The sequence below is a fragment of the Herpailurus yagouaroundi genome, unplaced genomic scaffold, assembly GCF_014898765.1.
Source record: "Herpailurus yagouaroundi ecotype Mexico unplaced genomic scaffold, PumYag 201, whole genome shotgun sequence".
Classification (NCBI taxonomy): Eukaryota; Metazoa; Chordata; class Mammalia; order Carnivora; family Felidae; genus Herpailurus; species Herpailurus yagouaroundi.
Genome location: NW_024412432.1, coordinates 128,034 through 150,364, shown reverse-complemented (window position 1 = coordinate 150,364; position 22,331 = coordinate 128,034). Strand labels below are relative to the sequence as shown.

The following is a 22,331-nucleotide window of genomic DNA, read 5'->3' as shown; positions in this document are numbered from 1 at the left end:
AGGCCAAAAAACCATGTAAGAATCAACATTCAGCCCACTCACCCATCCAGATACACGAGGATACTTAGGAAATCTTATGGATCTCCAATATCCTAGAAAAACAGGGCCACACTAGCAGGCAGGCCAAAATCTCACAGCATCAACAGCATCAAGCTGAAGGAAGCCAACAGAAGAACATAAATTATAAATCAAAAAGGAAAATGGATTAGGTCCAGGGGAGGTTTGGTTGCTGTCTTCTACTAGAACTCATAACCAATAATGAATTATTACACAAACTAATACAGATGTACCACATAGCTCAGAGACTAGCCACAAACATTTATTGGGGTTGTACACAGGATTTAAGTTATTCCTCCATCTTTAAAACTTCACATTCCACAGTGAGTTTCTGTACAGGTGAATATTTTATTATATGTTTTCTATAAAACTTGAAGTTATATATAAATCACAAATTTAGGTACAACAGTTCTAGGTGAAGATTTTATCTTCAATTCTGAAACTGATACATTTCCTCAGGAAAAAAATCTGAAACAACTGTTCAATATTCATTAAAATATAAATTATCAAATTATAAGATTTTGGTCAAATCTTAATTATTTGATGTTTAACATCTAGTAAAGGCTTTTGTGTTTTTCCCTGAGATTTCTCTAATTTTTAATGAAGGCTTCTGATCACTCAAGATGTTGACAGCTTTTCTCCTCATATGAAATCTCTGATACATAGTGACAGGCTGAATTTTATAGGTCTTCCTGACATTTATATTCATAGGGTTTTGTCCTACCATAACAGAATTATCTAAGCTATGTGTGTTTAACCAATAGAACAAAATCTGTAAAAGCTCAACAGAGTACAATTTGATGTTTTTCTTTTAAGCCAACTTGTGAAGATGTTAGTGGAGATGTTGTTTCACCCAGTTATTCAGATTTGGCTTCTTTCACCTTATGTTCTACCATATTTAATACATGGCACTGAAGTCTGCCCTGGAAATATCTCTATACAGTATAATATAGGACAGAAAGAATGTAAGGTGACTTCTGAAGGTTAGACTTAGATTAAATGTAATAGTGTCATATTCCATGACCAGCATCACTTGAATGAAGGACAGATTGTTAAATTAGACAAGCTATGTATGTGCCTAGTGGAAAAGGAAACAATTTGCCAGTCTATGTGACATAAGCTTCTTTAATATATGTTATCCAATAAGATCTGAGTCCCATTAGGACTTCCCAAATTCACTACATGTAAGGGTTTCCTCTCTGGTGTGCATTCTGGTGTGATGTACTCTAAGAGCTGCCTTACGGACAAAAGTTTTTCTGCATTCATTACATTCATAGGGTTTCTCTCCTGTGTGAATTCTCTGGTGTACTCGGAGAGTTGAATTTTGTGCAAAAGCTTTCCCACATTCATTACAGTCATAGGGTTTCTCCCCTGTGTGAATTCTCTGGTGTGCACTTAGGTGTGACTTCTGGGAGAAAGTCTTCCCACATTCATTACATTCATAGGATTTTACACCTGTGTGAATTCTCTGATGTACTCTGAGAGTTGAATTATGGGCAAAAGGTTTCCCACATATATTACATTCAAAGGGTTTCTCACCTGTATGAATTCTCTGATGTGCAGTAACATATGACTTCTGGGAAAAAGTTTTCCCACATTCATTACATTCATAGGGTTTCTCCCCTGTTTGAGTCCTCAAATGTGCTCTGAGGTGTGATGTCTTGGAGAAAGTTTTCCCACATTCACTACACTCATAGGGTTTCTCCCCTGTGTGAATTCTCTGATGTGTCCTGAGGGCTGAATTATCAGCAAAAGTTTTCCCACATTCATTGCATTCATAAGGTTTCTCCCCTGTGTGGATTCTCTGATGTGCACAGAGGTGTGTCCTTTGGGAGAAAGTTTTCCCACATTCATTACATTCATAGGGTTTCTCTCCTGTGTGAATTCTTTGATGGACAATGAGAGCTGCCTTATAAACAAACGTTTTCCCACATTCATTACATTTATAAGGTTTTTCCCCTTTGTGAATTCTTTCATGTCCACTGAGGTATGATTTCTGAGAGAAGGTTTTCCCACATTCACTACATTCATAAGGTTTCTCACCTGTGTGAATTCTCTGATGTGTACTGAGGTGTGTCTTCTGTGAAAAAGTTTTCCCACATTCACTACATTCATAGAGTTTCTCCCCTGTGTGCATTTTCTGATGTGCTCTGAGGGCTGAATTATGGGCAAAAGTTTTTGCACATTCATTACATTCATATGGTTTCTCTCCTGTGTGAATTCTCTGATGTACTTTGAGAGCTGAATTATGGGCAAAAGTTTTTTCACAGTCCCTACACTCATAGGGTTTTTCTCCTGTGTGAATTCTCTGATGTGCTCTAAGGGCTGAATTATGGGCAAAAGATCTCCCACAGTCATTACATTCATAGGGTTTCTCACCGGTATGAATTCTCTGATGTGCTCTGAGAACAGATATATGGGTAAAAGGCCTCCCACATTCATTACACTCATAGGGTTTCTCCCCTGTGTGAATTCTTTGATGTGCTCTGAGGGTTGAATTATCAGCAAAAGTTTTCCCACATCCATTACATTCATAGGGTTTCTCCCCAGTATGAATTCTCTGATGTGCACTAAGGTGTGTCTTATTAGAGAAAGTTTTCCCACATTCAACACATTTGTAGGGTTTTTCACCTGTGTGAATTCTCTGATGTGCTCTGAGATGTGATGTCTTAGAGAAAGCTTTGCCACATTCAATACATTTGTAGGATTTCTCCCTTGTGTGAATTCTCTGATGTTCTCTGATATGTGACATCTTGGAGAATGTTTTTCCATATACATTTCTTTGACAGAGCTTCATCCCTGTGTGTGTTCTTTGGCATACTACGAGAGCAGACTTCTTGTAAGATTTCCCACATCCACTATTATCATAAGGTTTCTCCTTTGTGTGAACTGTCTGATTTTCACTGAGGTTTAACTTCTGACAGAAAGTTTTCTCACATTTACTACATTCATAGAGACTGACCCCTATATCAGTTCCAGGATAATGAACAGGGTGTGAATTTGAACAAAAAGATTCCCCACATTCCTCAGGTCTCTCCCCTGGATGGGTCCTCTGATGATGAATGAGTTGTACTTTCTGGTAAAAGGATTTCTTGCATTCATTACATTCAAATGACTTCTCTCCAGTTTCACTTTGCTGATGTACACTAAGGGCTAAGTTCTGATGGAAGGACCTCCTGTATTTACCACGCTGGTACAATTCCTCTTCTGTGTGAGTTCTCTGACATACTATAAGGTCTAATTTCTGGTAAAAGGTATTTATACATCCATTATACACACAAAATTCATCTCTTGTTTGTGTCTTTTTTTGTACTATATGGGCTGAGCTCTGGCTCAAGTTTTCTTCACACTTATTGCTTGCAAAACTAGTCTGTTCTGTAGCAGTTCTCTGAGATTGAGTGAGAGATGAGATACTGCTGAAGTTATTCCCACTTTCATTACATTCATAGTGTGCCACAGCCATGTGAACTTTATTGTAATTCTCAATAGTGGTTTTGGATTTCCTACATTCATTAAGATGAAAGCATTTCTCTTTTGTGCCAGTTCTCATGTAGTTATCACAGTTTTTCCTAAATTCATCACCCTTATAGGATTCCTCTCCTATAACACAAACAGTCTTATCATGTAAAATTTTCCCAAATCCATTACATTCAAAAGATTGTTCCAGGGTTTGAAGTTTCTGATGATTTTTCCAATAACTGAGAGGTTTTACATTTTTATTATATCTGTAAGACTTCTCTCCAGTGTAAGTTTTCTCATGCTTAGTATCAAGCTTCAATTTTTTGCATACATCCATGTAATCAGCCTTCTTTCTTGAATAGTTTCTATCACAAATAATTAATTCAGAAACAACTGGCAAATTCATTCTACATGAGTCATATTTACAAGGCATATTTCCTGAAGAATTTGGAGTTATATCCAGATTAAACGGTTTTTCTAAGACTTTCTGCTCTTCCTTACTCAATGTTTTGTTATTAGTGAATATTACTTGCCACAAAGGTTTCTCTTGTTTTTCCTGGTTCCCCTCAATGTGAATATCAATGCTGAAATATCCTAAAATGAGAAAAATCGAAAATATCTCTGTATCTTACATTTCTTATGGAAAGGAATTTATAGCCATATGTTTGTTATGTATTGTAATCTACTGTTACAGGTCACATTCCCAGAGATTAGTAATTCATACACATAGAGAAAAAGAAATATACTCTCTCTCTCTTCATCCATGTTAAAGAAAACAGGTATTATTTCCAGAGCTGGCCAAGATTGAGTAGCTATCTTCCTAAGTCCTCCCTCTTACAATTAAAATATCCCTGGAAAATCAATAAATCAATCAGTAATAAATAAAAAAGTAAGTAAGATGCTACAAAATGGAATGTGGAACTTTGGGACTCAAGAAATGACATGGCAGAGGATTTCAAGGCTTTTCTGTTTCCCATAATTCTTCTATGGGGTACTGGAGTGTTGGAGAAGCCTGTAATCCAAAGTCAACAACACACAGACAAAAAGAGCTACAAGAAAACCCTATTCCTTCTGGCCAAAGGTCTGAAATAAAGATAGTCTAACAGAACAGAAAATCTTTTTGACAATATGCACCCTACTCAAGCCTAACAAAAATGGAATATTTCCCTGTGGTTCTAGATAGGTTTAACAGGAAATGAAAGTTCCATTGCCACAGGTATAAAGGACTGGACACTTGCAAAATTTCTTTCCATGAGCCAAACCAAGAGCTTAGTGGAAAGATCATGAAGAATCCTAAGCAAGTTCTATTCATAGGATATTCAGGGATGGTAACAACAATCACTACCGCAACTATTCCTAAAACCACATTCCTATCTACTTTATGGAATCTGCAAAAGAAATAAATCTGTTTTAGGGTACTTGTGGCAACACAGCAGGTAGGGGAAGGAAAAAAGGGAAAAGAGGCAAGAATACAATATTATAGCTAGAAGGGATGCAGCAGCATTTGGAATAACTATACTCTCAAAACCCAAGAACATTTTAAAAATAGCTTAATTCATATTATTCTTAAATATACATAAAATATTCATCAAGGCAGACCACATCATGGACTACAAGAAAAATCTTTACAAATATAAAAGAACAGAAGTTGTATAAAGTATAATCTCAAGCCACAGAGAAATTATACTAGAAATGATTAACACAAAGTTACCTGGAGAGACACAAAATATTTGTAAGTTAATATACTTCCAATTAATCCATTAGTCAAAGAGAAAATCTCCCAAGAAATTAAGATATTTAGAATTGAATGAAAACAAAAACTGTTTAGAACATATACAAATTTGTGGGATGCAGCTAAAGTAGTTCTCAGAGATAAATTCATAGCTTACAATCTTTTATATTAGAAAAGAAAGACCTCTAATCAGTCACCTAAGCTTCTACTTTAACAAACTTGACAAAGAGAACAAATTAAATCTAAAGAAAGAAAAAAAGAAAATAATAAAGACTAAAGACGACAATGAAAATGAAAATGGAAAGCAGAGAAAAAAATGAAACCAAAGCTTAGTTCATTGAAGATTTTTTTTAAGTGCTAAAACCAAGAAGAAAAAAGAGAAGACACACAGTATTAATAACAGAAAAAAATGCAAGAGGGGACATAAATACTGATACGATACTAAAAAGACAGTAAAAGAATATTAGGGGAAACTCTATGCCCATAAGTTTGACAATTTAGGTGAAATGGACAAATTTCATTTGAAAAAACTACCAAATTAACTCATGAAGGAAGAGGTAACACAATAGGTCAGCATCTGAGAAACTGAATATGTGATCGACAAAGATGTAGTTCCAAGAAACTGCTCCAGGATCAGATGGTAGTAACTAGTGAACTCTGTCAAACATTAAAAATAATAATAATAATAATAATAATATACCAATTTTACATAATTTCTTCTAGAAAACACAAGAAAAGAAACATACAGACCAATATCCCTCATGACATAAATGTAAAAATCCTCAAAAAAAAGCATCAAAAAGAACTATATATGAAAAGAAATGATTTATCAGGATCAAGTGGGGGTTCATCCCAAGAATACAAACTATTGCAATATTTAAAAGTCAATCAATGTAATCCATCATCTTAATCATCTAAAGAATGAAGACAAATCACATCATTTAAGGGAAAAAATATTTTACAAAATTCAAATTCCATCCATTAACCTATTATAAAGGGAATATACAGAAAGCCTGTAGCTGATATCATACTTAAGAATAAGAGACTTACTTAAGAATAAGAAACTGAATACTAAGATTGGAAAAAGACAAGGCTGTCTACCCTCAGCACTTCTATTCCAGACTGGAAGTTCCAACCAATGCAATAAAGCAAGAATAGAAATAAACGATACACAGTAAGTCTACCCAGAGAGCCCCAAGAAGATCTTCAAAAGAGCTCCTTAACTAATAACTGTTTTCAGCAAGGAAAAATGCAAAGCCAATATACAAAAGCCAATTATATACAAACAATTATCACTGGAATTTTAAATCTGACAAGGAATATGATTTACCATAGTGCTGAAAAAACAAAGAACAAAATACTTGGTATCTGCTGAAAACTACTGATAAAAAGAATCAAAGAAACCATAAATAAAAGGATATGTATATGTTCTTTATTGATTGGAAGAATCTATATTAAGATATCAATCCTCTTTTGATCTATAAATTCAATACAATCCCAGTTGAATAGCTGGCATGCTTTTTGTAAATACCAAGAAGATCATTTTAAAATTTATACAGAAGAAAATTGGTGGACTCACATTACCTGACTTCAAGGTCTAATTAAGAATCTAGAGTAATAAAATTAATGTGGTACTGGGGAAGGATAAATATGTAGATAAATAAAAAAGAATAGAGATACCACAGAAATATATAGTCTTAAATGTACAGAATAAAAGTACAAATATACACATATATTTATACTTATGTACCATATACAAAATAGATGTTCATCCATTTTCTAAGAAAAATGGAAATGCTATTCAATAGGAAATGATAATTTTTTCAATAAAATGGTGCTAGAATAACTAGACTCCCCTTTTCAAAAATTTAAACTTAACACATAACTCATCCTGTCTATGAAAACTAACACCAAGTGGATCATAAAATATAAAATGTGAAATTTAAAAATTTCTAGAAGAAAACACATGAATAAATCTGTTACTTTGAGTTTTGATACTTCTAGACAGCACAACAAATGCATGATCCTTAAGAAAAAATTAATAGGACTTATCAAAATTAATGTTCAGTCTTAGCCAACCTCTTCTGAAATCATGCCAACAAAAGAAGTGGAGTGCAGCTTCACTACTGCCAAGTGTGGACTAAACTTCCACAGACACCTTTGGGAGTTGGAGGAGTGGGCTGTTCTATTAACAATGGAGAAGGGTAAGAGATCAGGGTCCCTACCAGCATTTTCCTAACACTAACCACCCTGTATTTTATCAAGTGCCAAGGCCCCTAGTTCACCTTCATTGTTTTGTTATCTATCAGAATGTTACATTTCCCCTCTCTCCCTCTCTGTCTCTGTCTTTCTCCCTCTCTCTCTCTAAACACACAAATATATATATATATATATACTTTTATATATAATATGCATATACATACACATATATATAGGTCTATGTTTATGTCTGTACACATACACACACACACATACACACACACGTATACATTTTGCTGTACTTAGTGGGCAGAGTAAAACAAAATACATTACTCCATCTTTCCCCCAGTTAATACTTTTTATATCTTATTAATTTCTTCCCTAAGCAGAGTCATGAACACATTCTCATTATCATATAGAATATTTCTAGTTTTGCTTTGAAAATCAGGACTTTAAGCCACCTGAATCCCATTTTTCATGTAGATCCAAAAGATTACCTCAAGATTCTTTCTCCACTGATCTGTGGGAATAGAACCACCTGTCAAAGATCAATTATCTATAAAGCATATGTGTTTTTCTTGACCTTTCTTTTCTGTTTCACTATTATATTAAACTATCCCACCTCCAGTTTCATACTACTTAACTCTCACAGCTTTACATATCTAACAGAGCAAATCCTATCACATCACTTCTATGAATGAGATTTGCTTTGATATTGCATTAAATTTTACAATCTTGAATTTATCACATAAGTGCTTCTTTTCTTTTGTTTTTGTTAGGGTTAGCTCAAATTTCATTCATTTTACTGTTTTTTATTCTAAGAAACATACAATTTCTCAATCCTCCAGTTTATTAATTTTTAATTTCACTTTTAAATTCTGCTTGTATTAGTACATTTTTGTTATTGTTCTTGCTTAATTTATTACTAGGAGACTACCAATTTACCTCTGTTCATTAACTTACACATATCCTAATGTTAATAATATGCATATTTATTTTTATAAATGTCATGCAATTTTGGATTTGATATCCTTTTGTATTTATATGTTGTTTAAAAGAGGTAATCTTTGAAATATCCATATCAATTTTTTTTTACTCATGTTATCATTAATTTCTAGATTTATCAAAATATGTTCAGATTACTATTTATGGGATTTGGATTTATTTAGGATTTGGATTTATTGAGGTTTTCTTTTTTAGACTAATATTGCATTTCACTATCTTATAATAAATCCATGGGAACTTGAAAGGCTTGTTCTTTGATTTTAGGATACATGTACAAATATATGGTTCCCTTTAATATAAATATCATCTATGTTTATATAGGCATACTTATTTAATGTTCATAGCATGTCTAATATAATCAGATAAAGTACATTATTACCTCCTAATCCTGGTGAATTTTAAATTCTTAGTACTCCATTATTTTGTGTTTTATGATAATTGGTATGATATTGTTTGGTGTAGTCATTCAAATGCATAACTTGTGCTCTTGACTAGAGGGCGTTTTTTTTTAAGTTATGCATTTATTGCCTAAATTCAAACCTGAATGAGAACATGAAACCCTAAACTATTTTATTTTTGACTTAATAACTTTACTATCATTTTATTACAATCTTTCAAAGATACTTATTTAGGAATACCTTTTTTAGCTAACTAATATGATCAAATCATTTATATTTAGTGACTGGGAAACATGCATGGTCCAAAAATTAGGTCAATTTTTATGTTACACAATATGTTTTAATAGTTTCACAACAAAAACTTTCAGTAAACACGCTCAGGATGATTTTACCTTTTTGCTCTAAGAGTTATATTGAAACTATAATTTTTGAAATTCTTGAAATTGTTTATTAGTTTGCACAAATACTAACAAGCACATGAAAAAATGCTTGACATCACTAGTGAACAGGTAAATTGTCATAGACTGAATTGCAATTCATATGTTGAAGCCCTCACCCTCAATGTAATTTGGTGATAAGGCCTTTGGAGAAATAATTAAGGCTAAATGAAGTCATAATGGTAGAGCTCCAACTCTTATAGGGTTGGTGTCCTTATAAAAATAGGAAGAGACATCACAGCTCTCTTTCTCTCCATGCAAGTACACAGGAAAGGCCATATGAAGGCATAGTCAAAAGGCAGTCATCTGCAAGCCAGGAAGATGCCTCACTGAAATTAACTATGCTGGCACCTTGATGTTGGACTTCCAGCCTCCAGAACTATGAAAAATTTCTGTTGTTTAAACCACCCAGACTATGGTATTTTATTATGCCAGGCCAGATGACTAATACAGAAATGCAAATCAAAACTTCACTAATACATCACTTCTCTTTTACTAGGATGGCTACAAGTCAGATAATAACAATTATTGGTGAAGATGTGGAAAAATCAGAACCCTCATATGCTGTCATTAGGAATGAAAAATGGTGCAGGCACTGTGAAAAATAGTCTGGAGGTTCCTGAAATAGTTACCATAAAACCCAGTGATTCCATTCTTAAGTATAACTCAATAAATAAAAACACATGTCAAAAAAAAAGCATAAATCCATGCAAAAACTTGTAATGAATGTTTCTATTAGCATTATTCAATAATAGCCAAAAGGTAGAATCCCAAACATCTAATGACTGAAGAATGAACAAACAATGAGACCTTATTTTGTCAATCAAAGGATGAAATATTGATACACATGAATCTTGTAATCCTATGTGAAAGAAACCAATCATAACAGACCATATAATGTGTGATTCCATTTACATGAAATGTAATAGGCATATCTATAGAGACAGAAAGTAGATGAGTGATTGCTAAGGCTGTAGGGGACAGGAGGAAGGGAGACAATAGCTAAAGGTATAAGGTTTCTTTTTGAGGTGATGAAAATGGGAGTGTGGTTATGTTTACATGTATCTGTGAACAGCCACCGAATTGTACTCTTTAAATGGGTGGATTGTCCAATATGTAAACTATCTCAATAGAGCTGTTTAAAAGTATAAAACAAACTTTCGAAGGTATTCCCCTAAAAGTTGAACTACCCCAAGTGTTTCCTTTTGTCAGTGCTCACCCACCTGGGTACCTCTGGTTTAGGAATTCTTCCTCTAAGGACCAGGGCTCTTCTTCTTGCTCCAACCTGAAGATCATCTTGGGTTTGGTCAAGCAATACCCTGTAAACATGACAATTGAGGGTATATACAGACCAGATCCATTGGCTTTTTGGTTTCCAAAGGTGTAGAAAGTTAACAGCAGCAAGAGAAGCAAAATAATGTGCTCAATTGAAGTTTTCCATGGAAAGTAGTAACATAAACATTGTTTCTGTTTCCTTAAAGGCTTCAGTTATCTTGGACCTCTTACTCAAAAGCCTGTACAACATTAATCTCTACAAAGAGTCCATGTGTTTTGTTAACTTTAAAAAAAAAAGTAAATGTAACCTAGAGGAAGTCACATACTAAGGTATGCTTACCCACTGAGATGAGGTGGCTATAGTTCTCCAGCATCACATCTCTGTACAGTGTCCTCTGAGCAGGGCTCATGTACTGCCATTCATCCTGGGTAAATTCGACAACCACGTCTTCGAATGACACAGACCCCTGTGACAATACATTTTATTCACGGATTCAGAATTAAGTGAAAAGAAAGTATCTTTGAGAATTACTATTTTTCCTGTTTACTTTTAAGCTTTAAAACAAATGGTTTAAAAGGCATCTATTTCTGACCTAATTTTGTCTTTGTGGAGTTATTCAGTTATCAAGATTTTTAACTTACTATAATTCATTTATATCTGTTTATAAACCATAGATTTTTTTTTTTAATTTTTTTTTCAACGTTTATTTTATTTTTGGGACAGAGAGAGACACAGCATGAACAGGGAAGGGGCAGAGAGAGAGGGAGACACAGAATCGGAAACAGGCTCCAGGCTCTGAGCCATCAGCCCAGAGCCCGACGCGGGGCTCGAACTCACGGACCGCGAGATCGTGACCTGGCTGAAGTCAGACGCTTAACCGACTGCGCCACCCAGGCGCCCCACCATAGATTTTTTTAAGACAAAAAAATTCAATGTATAGAGGCTTCCTACAATTCTTCCTCTACATCCCAAGTGATTACCGTGGGTATTTAGAGAATTCTAAGATGTTCATTCCCTCTTCATGCATCATCATTGTAAATAATGAGAGACAAAGAAGAGATAACATGTAAGCTGTGAAAATATTTTACACAATCAAACTTAGGTATAAATAAATACATAAAGATAACATAAATCTAGAGTTCATGAAGAGCAAAGAACAACTTACCAGGGAGTTGGAACCATAGAGAGCAATATAAGAGAACATTATTTTAACTGAAGTAACAACAATGAATATAATGATAGGGATATAATGACAGGGCAGCAGCAACAACCATTTGATAGCTACCTTCTTGTGCAACCACCTAGTCTAACCATACGAGCAGCTTCTGGAATGTTGATGCTAAACACTGACATTTAGAAAACAAAAGGAAAATAAATGTTAGAAGTTTTAGTGAACAGATCTGTTCATGTTGTTCTTGAAGGGTCTGTGAACATAAAACTGGACCTATCTCTTAAACTAGTATACACATGGTTTTAGAACACAGAAGCGAGGTCTAAAATGACGGCAAGAATTTAGGACTTATTAGCAATTTGGGTTGTACCTAAAATTTTAAGAGGCAAACAGACAACAATTTGAGCTATATGCTTGCTATGCATCCCATATGGGACTGAGGAAAGAAAAATACCAAACAGTATTTGAGGAAGCCTGAATATTAAAGAGGGTGGCAAATAAAGTATAGGCCACAAAGCTAAATAAAAAGTTTTCTGAAAAGTAGTAAGAGTCAGGAAAGGGTAGAATCTTAGAAAATGAGAAAAGGGAAAATTTCCACAACAAAGCACTTCAAAGGGGCTGGGAGGAGGGGAAATTGGGGAGTTGCTGTTCAATTGGTAAAAAGTTTCAGTTATGCAAAGTCATTAAGTTCTAGAGATCTGCTGTGTAGCTCACCTATAGTTAACAGTATTGTACTATACACATAAAAAATGTGCTAAGAGAGTAGATCTCATGTAAGTATTCTTATCACAATTATAAATAGGAAAGAAAAAGAAAAAGACTAAGAAATAATAGGATAGAAGCAAGTTTTTTCCCCCCAGTGTTATGTATCCAATTATTTGTTCATTCATGTCTTCGGTATTACTAAGTGAGTACCTCCTGTGTGTGAAACTCAGTAGCTGGTAACTAAAACAAACAAAAGAACAGGAATACCCCTCATAAAATTTAATCTAAAAAAATTTTTAATTATATCCTCCAAAACTAAAAAAATTAGTGAGAAAAGTGGCATTGCTTTCATTTTGCCAATCTCTTTACTATCTGACTTAATGAAATCACTTGGATTAAAAAAAAAAATAAGCTAACAAGTGACATAAATATAAACATTGAAGTAAGGATCTAAGAAATTTCTCTTGCCCATAAATAACAATGAAAAAACTGGCAAAATTATAGAAATTAACAAAGGCTATCTTCAAAACATTAAAAAAAACCAGCGGAATCATAGTAAGGATGCTGATCCATATCCTTTTAACTTACCCTGTTCCCATCCCTCTCTCTCCCAACTCTGCAATAGTTTGAGAACCAATGGTCTGCAACCAGAAGCCTGGCAACCACAACAGCAGAACTGGGTTGGAGATCCATCAAAGCCTCATTCATAGAAAACTGTCATTATTTGACCTGTTTGGTGGTTTCCTAAAAGACCCTGCTTATCAGGATGCCTTTATTTGAGCTAGCTCAGAGCGTGAAAAGCCTTATTCTTCCAGGCATTTGTCAAAAACAACTAAAGGCAGGGCACCTGGGTGGCTCAGTCGGTTAAGTGTCCGACTCTTGGTATCGGCTCAGGTCATGAGCTCACAGTTTGTGGGATTGAGCTCTGTAATGGCTCTGTGCAAACAGCATGGTGCCTGCTTGGAATTCTCTCTTTACCGCTCTCCCTGCTCCTCCCACATGCACATGCTTTCTCTCTCTCAAGATAAATAAACATTAAATACAACAACAACTAAAGTTATTTGTTTAACTTAATGGCTATCTGAGGTGGTAGATAACAGCTGGGGCAATTAATGGCTTAACTAAGAAGCTTGAAAGGAAAAGCTGGATAATGAGATGTCCATAAATGTTTTGAAAAGCTCTGATATATTCCTGAAATCTAGGAGGTCATATACTTGCACAGAGCTGTGCATACACCCAAGGCTGTGAGTATGCTCAGGAAAGATGTGAGAAGGGTCTAAGCTGTCAATTCTAGGTGACTCTGAGTTTGGCATTAGAAGGAAGTGTAGGCTAATGCAGAGTTATTAACTGCCTGTCTGACTGTAGAAGGAATTCCCAAACATGCATAGATCTCCTTAGCAAAGACTGGAAAATTTACTGGTTCTAGGCATTTAAAGAAATTTCTGTAGACAACTTTAGCTGCCTCAGATGACAAGAAACACAGGCTCTACAGAATTTTTTAAAAAGTCACTGAACAAAATAAATTTTGACAATGACCCCTATGGAGAGGAGAAATTCTAGAGTTGTCACATTATTTTATTTAAAATGTCAAATTTGCAACAAAAATATTAGTAAACAAGAAAAGAAAGACAGACATATATGCAGAAAAGGTATAATTAATAGAAACTACTCCTAAGGAAGCAGACATTAGACTTACTAGGCAATAACTTTACATCAGCTATTTTAAATATGGTCAAATACCTAGAGAAAACAATGTCCAAGGACTAAAGGAAAATATAAAAAAAATTTCACTAAATAAAGAATATCAATAAAGAGAAATATAACAAATACAAATTATATAGAAACTCAAGAGTTGAAAAATATAAGAACTAAATCAAAATTTCACCGGAGGGGTTCAACAGCAGATTTGAGCAGCTGAAAGAAAGAATGAACAAAGTGGACAATATGCCCACTGAAATTATGTAGTGTGAGAAACAAAGAAAAAATAATGACAGAAAATGAAATATGGGATAGCATTAAGCTTACCAACATATGCATGAGTCCCAAACAGAAAGTCTGAAAGAATATTTGAAGAAACAATGGCCAAGAAGTCTCCAAATTTCATGATAAACATTAATCTACAAATCCAAGAAGCTCAACAAACTTCAAGTAGGATAAATTTAGAGTGCGAGATCCACACCTAAACACATGGAAATCAAACTGTCAAATACAAAGACAAAGAGACAATACTGAAAGTAGCAAGAAAGAAGTGACTCATCATGTACAACAGTATTAAAAACAGATTACTAATCAGAAACCATGGAGGACAGAAGGTAATGAAATGATATATGACAAATGCTGAAAGAAAAAAAGTTGTCAACCAAGAATTATATAACTAGTAAAAATAGAAAAATTAAAACCCTCCTAGATAAACAAAAACAAAATTTGTCATAGGCAGAACCCTCCTACAAGAAATAATAGAGTCAGCAAATCTATACAGACAGAAAATAGATTAGTGGTTGCTTGGGGCTTAGAGGCAAATGAGCAGATGAGAAGGGATAAAATGTAGAGGTGCTTTTTAAGGTGATGAAAGTATTTTCAAATTGAGTGTGGTGATATCTGCACATTTACACTAAAATATCATTGAATTCTACACTTAAAATGGGTGAATGGCATGGTATATGAACTGAATCTCAATGAAGTTTAGAAAAAAATAAAGAGAATAAAACCATACCAAGATAATAGAGCAGATTAAAGGCCAAGGACAAAAATGGGGGATGAGCCACATGAAAGTACAAGGGAAAGTAGATGATTCCACAAAGATAGCAGCAGGGGAAGGAAAAAGCCAGCGGAGGGTGTCACAGACACTAACAAAGAAATTTTCCAGAAGGGCAGAGTGAGAAGCAGAGACAAGTGCTCAGAAAAGTCAGGTAAAGAAAGGACTTGACAAGACTCAAGGATGTGATTACAGTCAAGTCTCTGGTCACTGGATATGATAGGCAAGTGGGAGAGAAACCAAGTGTGAATAGAAAGTATTTAAACATTTGAAACAGAACACAATTTTAAGTTGTCTGCTGAGCAATCCAAATACCAAGGGTACTCAAAATATTTATGGACAGTAATTTTAAGGATATTCAGTTGATTCATCAGAAAAAATGTCTTATTCAACTCTTATGTTTGAATTTCTGGAAAACAGAATTGACCAAGTTCACATTTAGCATTATGTCTTCTACTTTTACTGAAGAACAAGTAGAGACAATGTTCTATATTATTTTAGAGTTATTACTGACAAATTGTTAACTAAATCACCTACTCGAAAAACAGATTTTTTGGGAGGTGCCTGGGTAGCTCAGTCGGTTAAGCGTCTGACTTCGGCTCAGGTCATGATCTCGCGGTCCGTGGGTTCGAGCCTCGTGTTGGGCTCTGTGCTGACAGCTCAGAGCCTGGAGCCTGTTTCAGATTCTGTCTCCCTCTTTCTCTGACCCTCCCCTGTTCATGCTCTCTCTCTGTCTCAAAAATAAATAAATGTTAAAAAAAAATTAAAAAAAAAAAGAAAAACAGATTTTTTTTGAACTTAAAATGTCTTAACATTGTATGAGGTATCAGTTTGCGTAATCATCTCATCAGTGTTGACCTTTAAAAGCATTGTTTGTCTAACACTCTGACATGGCTACCAAAAATTCAAAAATAGATTTAGAGCTCCAATTTGATAAAATTGCAATACAAGAGCATCTACATATATCCACATGCTACCTTTGCTCTGCTCTTCATCTGTATCTCCACCTATGAAGGCATCTGATCCATTTCTATTTTTACTTTTCCATGTGAATAGATACCTAAGCCCTTATAAAATCTACTGTAAAACAAACAGATTATTAAAACAGAACTCACCTGAGCTATGTTCATTTTCTGCTGCTCCTTGAAGAATGTAAAGAAATGAAAAGGTTCTCCTGGGGAAGAGGAAAGAAAAATAGAGTTATGAGACACCTGGTCTGCCTTACAACTATTTTCATTTGCCTAAAAATTTCCATAACACCAGCTAGAAAAAAAGGTTTCCCTATAGAAGAATGTTCCTTTGACATTCTTGAGAAGGAACAGGAGGGACCACACAGAGGCAGTACCTGAACAAGTGCATCTCCAATATGATTATGTCGGCTTAAACTTGTCTTTTCACTGCTGTGTAACTCAAAAGTCGATGAATTAACAATTTATGTCCCCTTCTAATTAAGAACAACAACAAAAAACACAAAATAAAACAAAAGGAGATTGGTTAAACAAATTCAGGCATACAAAGGCAAAACCTTCTACCTTCATTTAAACTGTTAAAAAAATTACTTAGATGTGATTGTTAATCAAGTTTGTGTTGTCTTTATACCTTGAGTTAGAACTTCCCCAAAAAACTCCAAAATAAAGATGGGATGCTTTATGCAAGAAATATATTTTCTAACTTTTTGTTCTAACTTGGTTGCAACTTATAACACATATTTTTTAATAAGATGCCTATAGTACTTATCTATTTAAGTAAACAGTACTGTGCTTAGTTCTTGATTCTGCCTTGGGTGTCTTTACAAAAATCATTCTTTCAGGCCCAATATTTTGGGCTTCCAAAGTGTCCAATATAGAAAGCCTTTCTTCTACTCTCCTCTTATTATTACCTACATAATAGGGAGCATCGCATAACTAGATGCCATATGTGCTGATGGACATAGAGTGAGGGCAGTTCAGAATCTGGAAAGAGGGGAGAATGAAGGAAACTGGGTGCTGTTTAAGATTTCACCAGTTCTGACTGATTATATCGTCCCTGGGCATCATGTCCTCACCAGCCATCCAGTGACGTGCCTGTTCCTGTGCAGCATGACAGTAACCCACCCCTCTCAACCTCAAGTTACCACCTTCTGCAAGGAGGTCCAGTGCCACTGTCCAGTCTGTGATGGCTTCAGGGGTGTGATGACATTACCAAGAGTCATATTTTGGCAGGATTTATTGGGGGGGGGGGGCGGTGGAGGTGGGGTAAGCTAGCTGTTTAAAATTACACAATTCATGAAAATACTCCTGAATATACATCACTCATGCTGTACAGGGATCAAGAACTGCTTCTGGTATAGAAAATCAGGACCTGTGCCTTTAATGAACCTTCTGCCTCTGTTCTGAAACTCCAATGAAGGATCTGTCAGAAGAGCTGACAATGGTTTCTAGGGCTCTCATTTTCCTATCTTAAGACCTACTTTCCTCCAGAGGGGCTGGGATCCAGGTCTGAGAAACAAATTTACTGCATTTGAAATCTCCATTTAACACTCTAAATGTGACTTTGGAATTCACTTCAAATCCAGTAATGTAGTCATTAGTTGCATGCAACTACTGCACCTAAAGTGTGCCTACTCACAAATCAAAATAGTAATTTGGATATACTGAGTTAAACACATCAGTAAAACAAATTTCACCTCTTTAATCTTTTCACTGTTGCTACTGAAAAATTTTAAATTATGTTTGGTTTGTGTTATCTTTCTACTGGCCAGCACTGCGTTAGATTATCAGAATGTGCCTCTGAGGATGGAGATAGGTTAGCGCAGGAAGGTTCAAGAGTCTCTGTCTGAAGGAGGGGCTCTAAAAAGAATCCACAAATCCCAGGAAATATTTACCACATTGTGAGGTTCTGTCCATATTCACTTCACAATCATATCTCCTCTGAAAATTTGGGGACTCTGCTAAGAGCTCCAGAGGTTTCACCTCTGGGTTTGGGGCAGAATGGATATTGGAAAGAGTAAGAAGTAGGGAGTAAAATCTACTTGTATTTATTCCAGCCTCTCTCACCTACCAGCCGTGCCCTCAGGTATATCATTCCGTCCCCAGTAAGTTCCTTTCACTTTTTAACATGGAATGTTAAAGGCAATTGTGAGGCTTAAATAAAATACCAAAGGGAACAAAGCATCTTGTGACAGCAACTTACACACTTAATTCTCAGACTAATGCACAAGCTACTGTTGGTAGCCTCGTGTTCATCGAAATCATAAAGGCGGATTCCCTTTCCACTGTCCACAGTCCCAGCACCCAGAGCCCACAGGAAGTACCTTCTCCAGACAGGGGACTCAGCCCCACCTGCTCCGAAGAAGTAGGTGGGAACCAACCCCCCACCCCCACCCCCGCACATGCACAGAGGCTGGAGGAGGGGAGAATCTACCGGGAGCGTCCTCGAACTTCCCCCTGGCTTTCGCCGCACACAAACCTACCCGACCTGGCAGAGCCCCACACTTCGCGAATCCGTGTCCCCAGTGCTCTCACCCCCGGCGCGCAGCCTCTATTATTCCCCCACAGACCCAAGGAAGCCGAGATCGTGTCCTCTTCAGGCAGAGAAGGCCCGCGGAAAGAGATAGGGCTGGATGTGCACTTGCGCAGAATGAGCCCCCCCAAGCTGGATTCCCAGAGTGCTGCGCGGTAGGCCCGTGACGTTTAAAACTACATTTCCCAGGGGGCCTGGGTGGCGCAGTAGGTTAAGCATCCCACTTTGGCACAGGTCGTGATCTCACCCTTCCTGCGGTCCAGTACGCCTCCCGCCACCCCCCCCCACCCCCCCCCCCCCCGCGGTTAGCACAGAGCCAGCTTCAAATCCTCTGTCTCCCTCCCCCTCTCTCTGCCTCTCCCAGGCTCACACACTCTCCCTCTCTCAAAAATAAATAAACATTAAAAAAAGACTACATTTCCCACAAAACTTGGAAACTGCAGGAAGTAATGTTAGAAGCCTTCCCCCCCCCCCCCCCCCCCCCCAATTAGCGCCTTGGGACATGACAACTGGACTTGACCCTTGAAGACTTTTCCTAAGTCTCCAGATACGTGGATTAGACTTTAACTTTATGACATGACAACATATTGCAAAGCATGGTTCTCAGTGGATTCTAGTTGGAAAAAAACAACAGCTACAAGAGACTACAATTGGAGAAACATGAATATAGCCTAGATACTAGAAATATAAAGGAAAATTACCATTACTTTGGTTAGTGTGATTATTTGTACAATGTAGGAAATTGTTCTTATTTTTAAAGATACTTAAAGAAATGTGGAGTTTGAGGGGCAGAACAGATGTACATAGGGGAAGAAAAGATAAGAAGGGCGATGGGGTTCACCATGGGAGACTTTTTTTTTTTAAGTTTTACTTATTTATTTTGAGACAGAGCAGGAGAGAGCATGACCCTGGGATCATGACCTGAGCGTAATCAATAGATGCTTAATCGACTGAGCCACCCAGGGGCCCTGAGACACTCTTGACTGTGGGGACTGGCGGGTGCTGGGAGTACTGGGAGGAGAGGTGGGCAGAGGATGGGCAGGATGGGTGATGAGTGTTGCGGAAGGCATCTGTTGTGGTGAGCACTGGGTGTTGTGTGTGGGTGGTGAATCACTATATTCTACTCCTGAAATTATTGCACTAAATGTTCACTAACTGGAATTTAAATAGAAACTTGAAACATAAAAAAAAAATTCAATTATTAAATCAAATATTTATAATTTACTTTCTAAAATGCAGCAAAACAGAAAAGAAAATATGGCAAAGTTAAGAATTGTTAAATCTGTAATATGTGCATACAATGCTCATTTTACTATATCTAGAATGTTTGAATTTATTTTTAATACACAGTAAAAATGGGAGCAGGGACGATGAGTTGGTGGTGGGAGGAGGGTTAAAGAGAGCTTACTTCCCCTCCAGAAGTATATCTTTTTTTTTTTTAAGTCTATTTATTTATTTTGAAAGAGAGAGAAAGCTCAAGTTAAGGAGGGGCAGAGAGGGAGGGAGAGAGAGAGAATCCCACACAGGCTCTGCACTGTCAGTATAGAGCCCTACATGGGCCTTGAACCTACCAAAAATGAGATTGTGACCTAGCTGAAATCAGATGCTTAACTGACTCGGCCACCCAGGTGCCCCCAGGAGTATTAAAGTTTCAAGGGTATACACAAGTATCTCTTATGAATACTGCTGTGCAATAGAACAAATACCAGAAAACGGGGCAAGATTAACAAAAAAAGAAAGAGTCATATTTTGGCAGGATTTATCTGGGGGGTGGAGGTGGGTAAGCTAGCTGTTTAAAATTACACAATACATGAAAATATATATAACCCACAGTAAGAAAATTAATTTTATCAATTTTGCATTTCCACGAGTAAACTTTCTTTCAAAATTAATGCATGCACACATCAGACTCTAACAAATTAGAGACCTAAGGACACAAAAATTATTTGTAGACTTTTAAAGAGTATTTTTAGGTTTACAAAATAATTGAGAAGAAAGTAGAGTTCCCATATACCCCACACATAGTATCCTCTATTATTAACATCTTACATTAGTGTGGTACATTTTCTACAATTAATGAGTGATATATTATTACTACCTAAAATCCATAGTTGACATTGGCAGTCAATCTTTGTGTTGTATGATTCTATGGGTTTTGCTACATGAATAATCTCATCTACTGTAATACCCATTATTACATTATCATAGAGAACAACAGTCTCACTGCCCTAAAACATAAAGAACAGTTTCACTGGCCTGGAAAACCTGTTCTGTGTCTATTCAACCTCTCCCCTTTGGCTTTTCCCTCTTGAACTCCTGGCAGCCATTTTTCTTTTCATTATCTCAATAGTTTTGCCTTTTCCAGAATGTCATATAGTTAAAATATTTTAGACTGGCTTTTTTTTTCAGTTAGAATATGCATTTAGGCTTTCTCCCTTTTTGTGGCTTAATAACTCATTTATTTTTTAATGCTGAATAAAATTCCATTATATGGATGTACATAGTTTGTTTATACACTCTCTTACTGAAAAGCATCTTGGTTGCTTTCAAGTGTTTGCAATCACAAAATAAAAGGGCTTGTGTGTGTGTGTGTGTGTGTGTGTGTGTGTGTGTGTAGGCTTTTGCATGGACATAACTTTTCAAAGCAATGAGGAAATAGCAAGTAAAACAATGCTGGATTGTGTAGCGGAGACTGTGTTTAAATTTACAGGAAACTGGTAAACTGTCTGCCAAAAGTGGATGTGTCATTTCGCATTCTCACTAGCAGTGAATGAGAGTTTCCCTTGCTCCATATCTTCACCAGCTTTAGGTGTTGTCACTGCACTGGATTTTGGCCATTTTCATAGGTGTGTAGTAGTATCTCATAATTTGCAATTCCGTAATACCAGGTGACATTGGGCTTTTCATATGCCTATTGCTATAAGTATATCTTATTTTGTGAGTTATCTGTTCAACTCCTTCATCCACTTTTTATCGGGTTGTTCATTGTCTTATTGTTGAATTTTAAGAGTTCTTATATATTTTAGATAAAACTCCTTCACCAGATATTTTCTTGCAAATATTTTCTCTCAGTCTGTAGCTTCTCTTTTCATTCTCTTCACATTCTTTCACACAGCAGAAATTTCAATTTTAATGAGGTTAAACTGACCAATTTGTTCATTAATGGATTGTGCCTTGATGTTACCTAAATATTGGTCGCCAAACTCAAGGTCACCTAGATTTTCTTTTATGTTATAATCTAGAAGTTTTATAGTTTTACATTTTATTTTTAGAATTCTGATCCATTTTGAGTTAATGTTTGAGTTAATGTGTAAGGTCTGTGTTATCTTTTTGCATATGGATGTCCAAATGTTCTATCACCATTGTTTTAAAGGACTGTCTTTTGTTTGTTGATTTGTTTTTGCTGTATGATCAAACATCAGTTGACAATATTTGTATGAGTCTATTTCTGGGCTCTGTATGCTGTTCCATTTAAATTTTTGGTTAATTCTGTCTCCAACACCACACTGATTTGATCATTGTAGCATTATAGTAGTTTTGGGCATTAAGTAGTGTCAGTCTTCTGACTGACTTCTTCAATACCGGTTTAACTTTTCTGGACAATTTGCATTTCCATATAAATTTTAGAATCAGTTG

General features: G+C 36.0%; 1 protein-coding gene across 6 annotated transcripts; it reads right to left on the bottom strand.

The window, feature by feature from the left end:
• Positions 1–298: 298 nt before the first annotated feature.
• On the bottom strand, positions 299–18,845 carry ZNF658 (zinc finger protein 658). 6 transcript variants are annotated; one of them, XM_040450187.1, is made up of 7 exons: positions 18,646–18,838; positions 16,540–16,638; positions 16,310–16,368; positions 14,465–14,618; positions 10,903–11,029; positions 10,511–10,606; positions 299–4,110 (listed from the first exon to the last, which is right to left on the bottom strand). In XM_040450187.1, exons 4-7 carry the CDS (start codon positions 14,474–14,476, stop codon positions 1,217–1,219), a joined length of 3,129 nt encoding a protein of 1,042 aa, XP_040306121.1. In that variant the 5' UTR covers positions 14,477–14,618; positions 16,310–16,368; positions 16,540–16,638; positions 18,646–18,838; the 3' UTR covers positions 299–1,216. The 6 variants fall into 6 exon arrangements, with proteins under 6 accessions (XP_040306121.1, XP_040306115.1, XP_040306116.1 ...); XM_040450181.1 differs by lacking the exon at positions 14,465–14,618; XM_040450182.1 differs by lacking the exon at positions 14,465–14,618 and having other exon boundaries at positions 18,698–18,837.
• Positions 18,846–22,331: the final 3,486 nt, after the last annotated feature.

Bases quoted from the DNA above. Each gene is read 5' to 3' on its own strand.
- ZNF658 (XM_040450184.1), bottom strand. The intron at 10,607-10,902 runs GTAAGCATACCT...TCATGTTTACAG, and splicing joins TAGCCACCTCATCTCAGTGG to GGTATTGCTTGACCAAACCC. The intron at 4,111-10,510 runs GTGGGTGAGCAC...TTCTCATTTTAG, and splicing joins CCTAAACCAGAGGTACCCAG to GATATTTCAGCATTGATATT.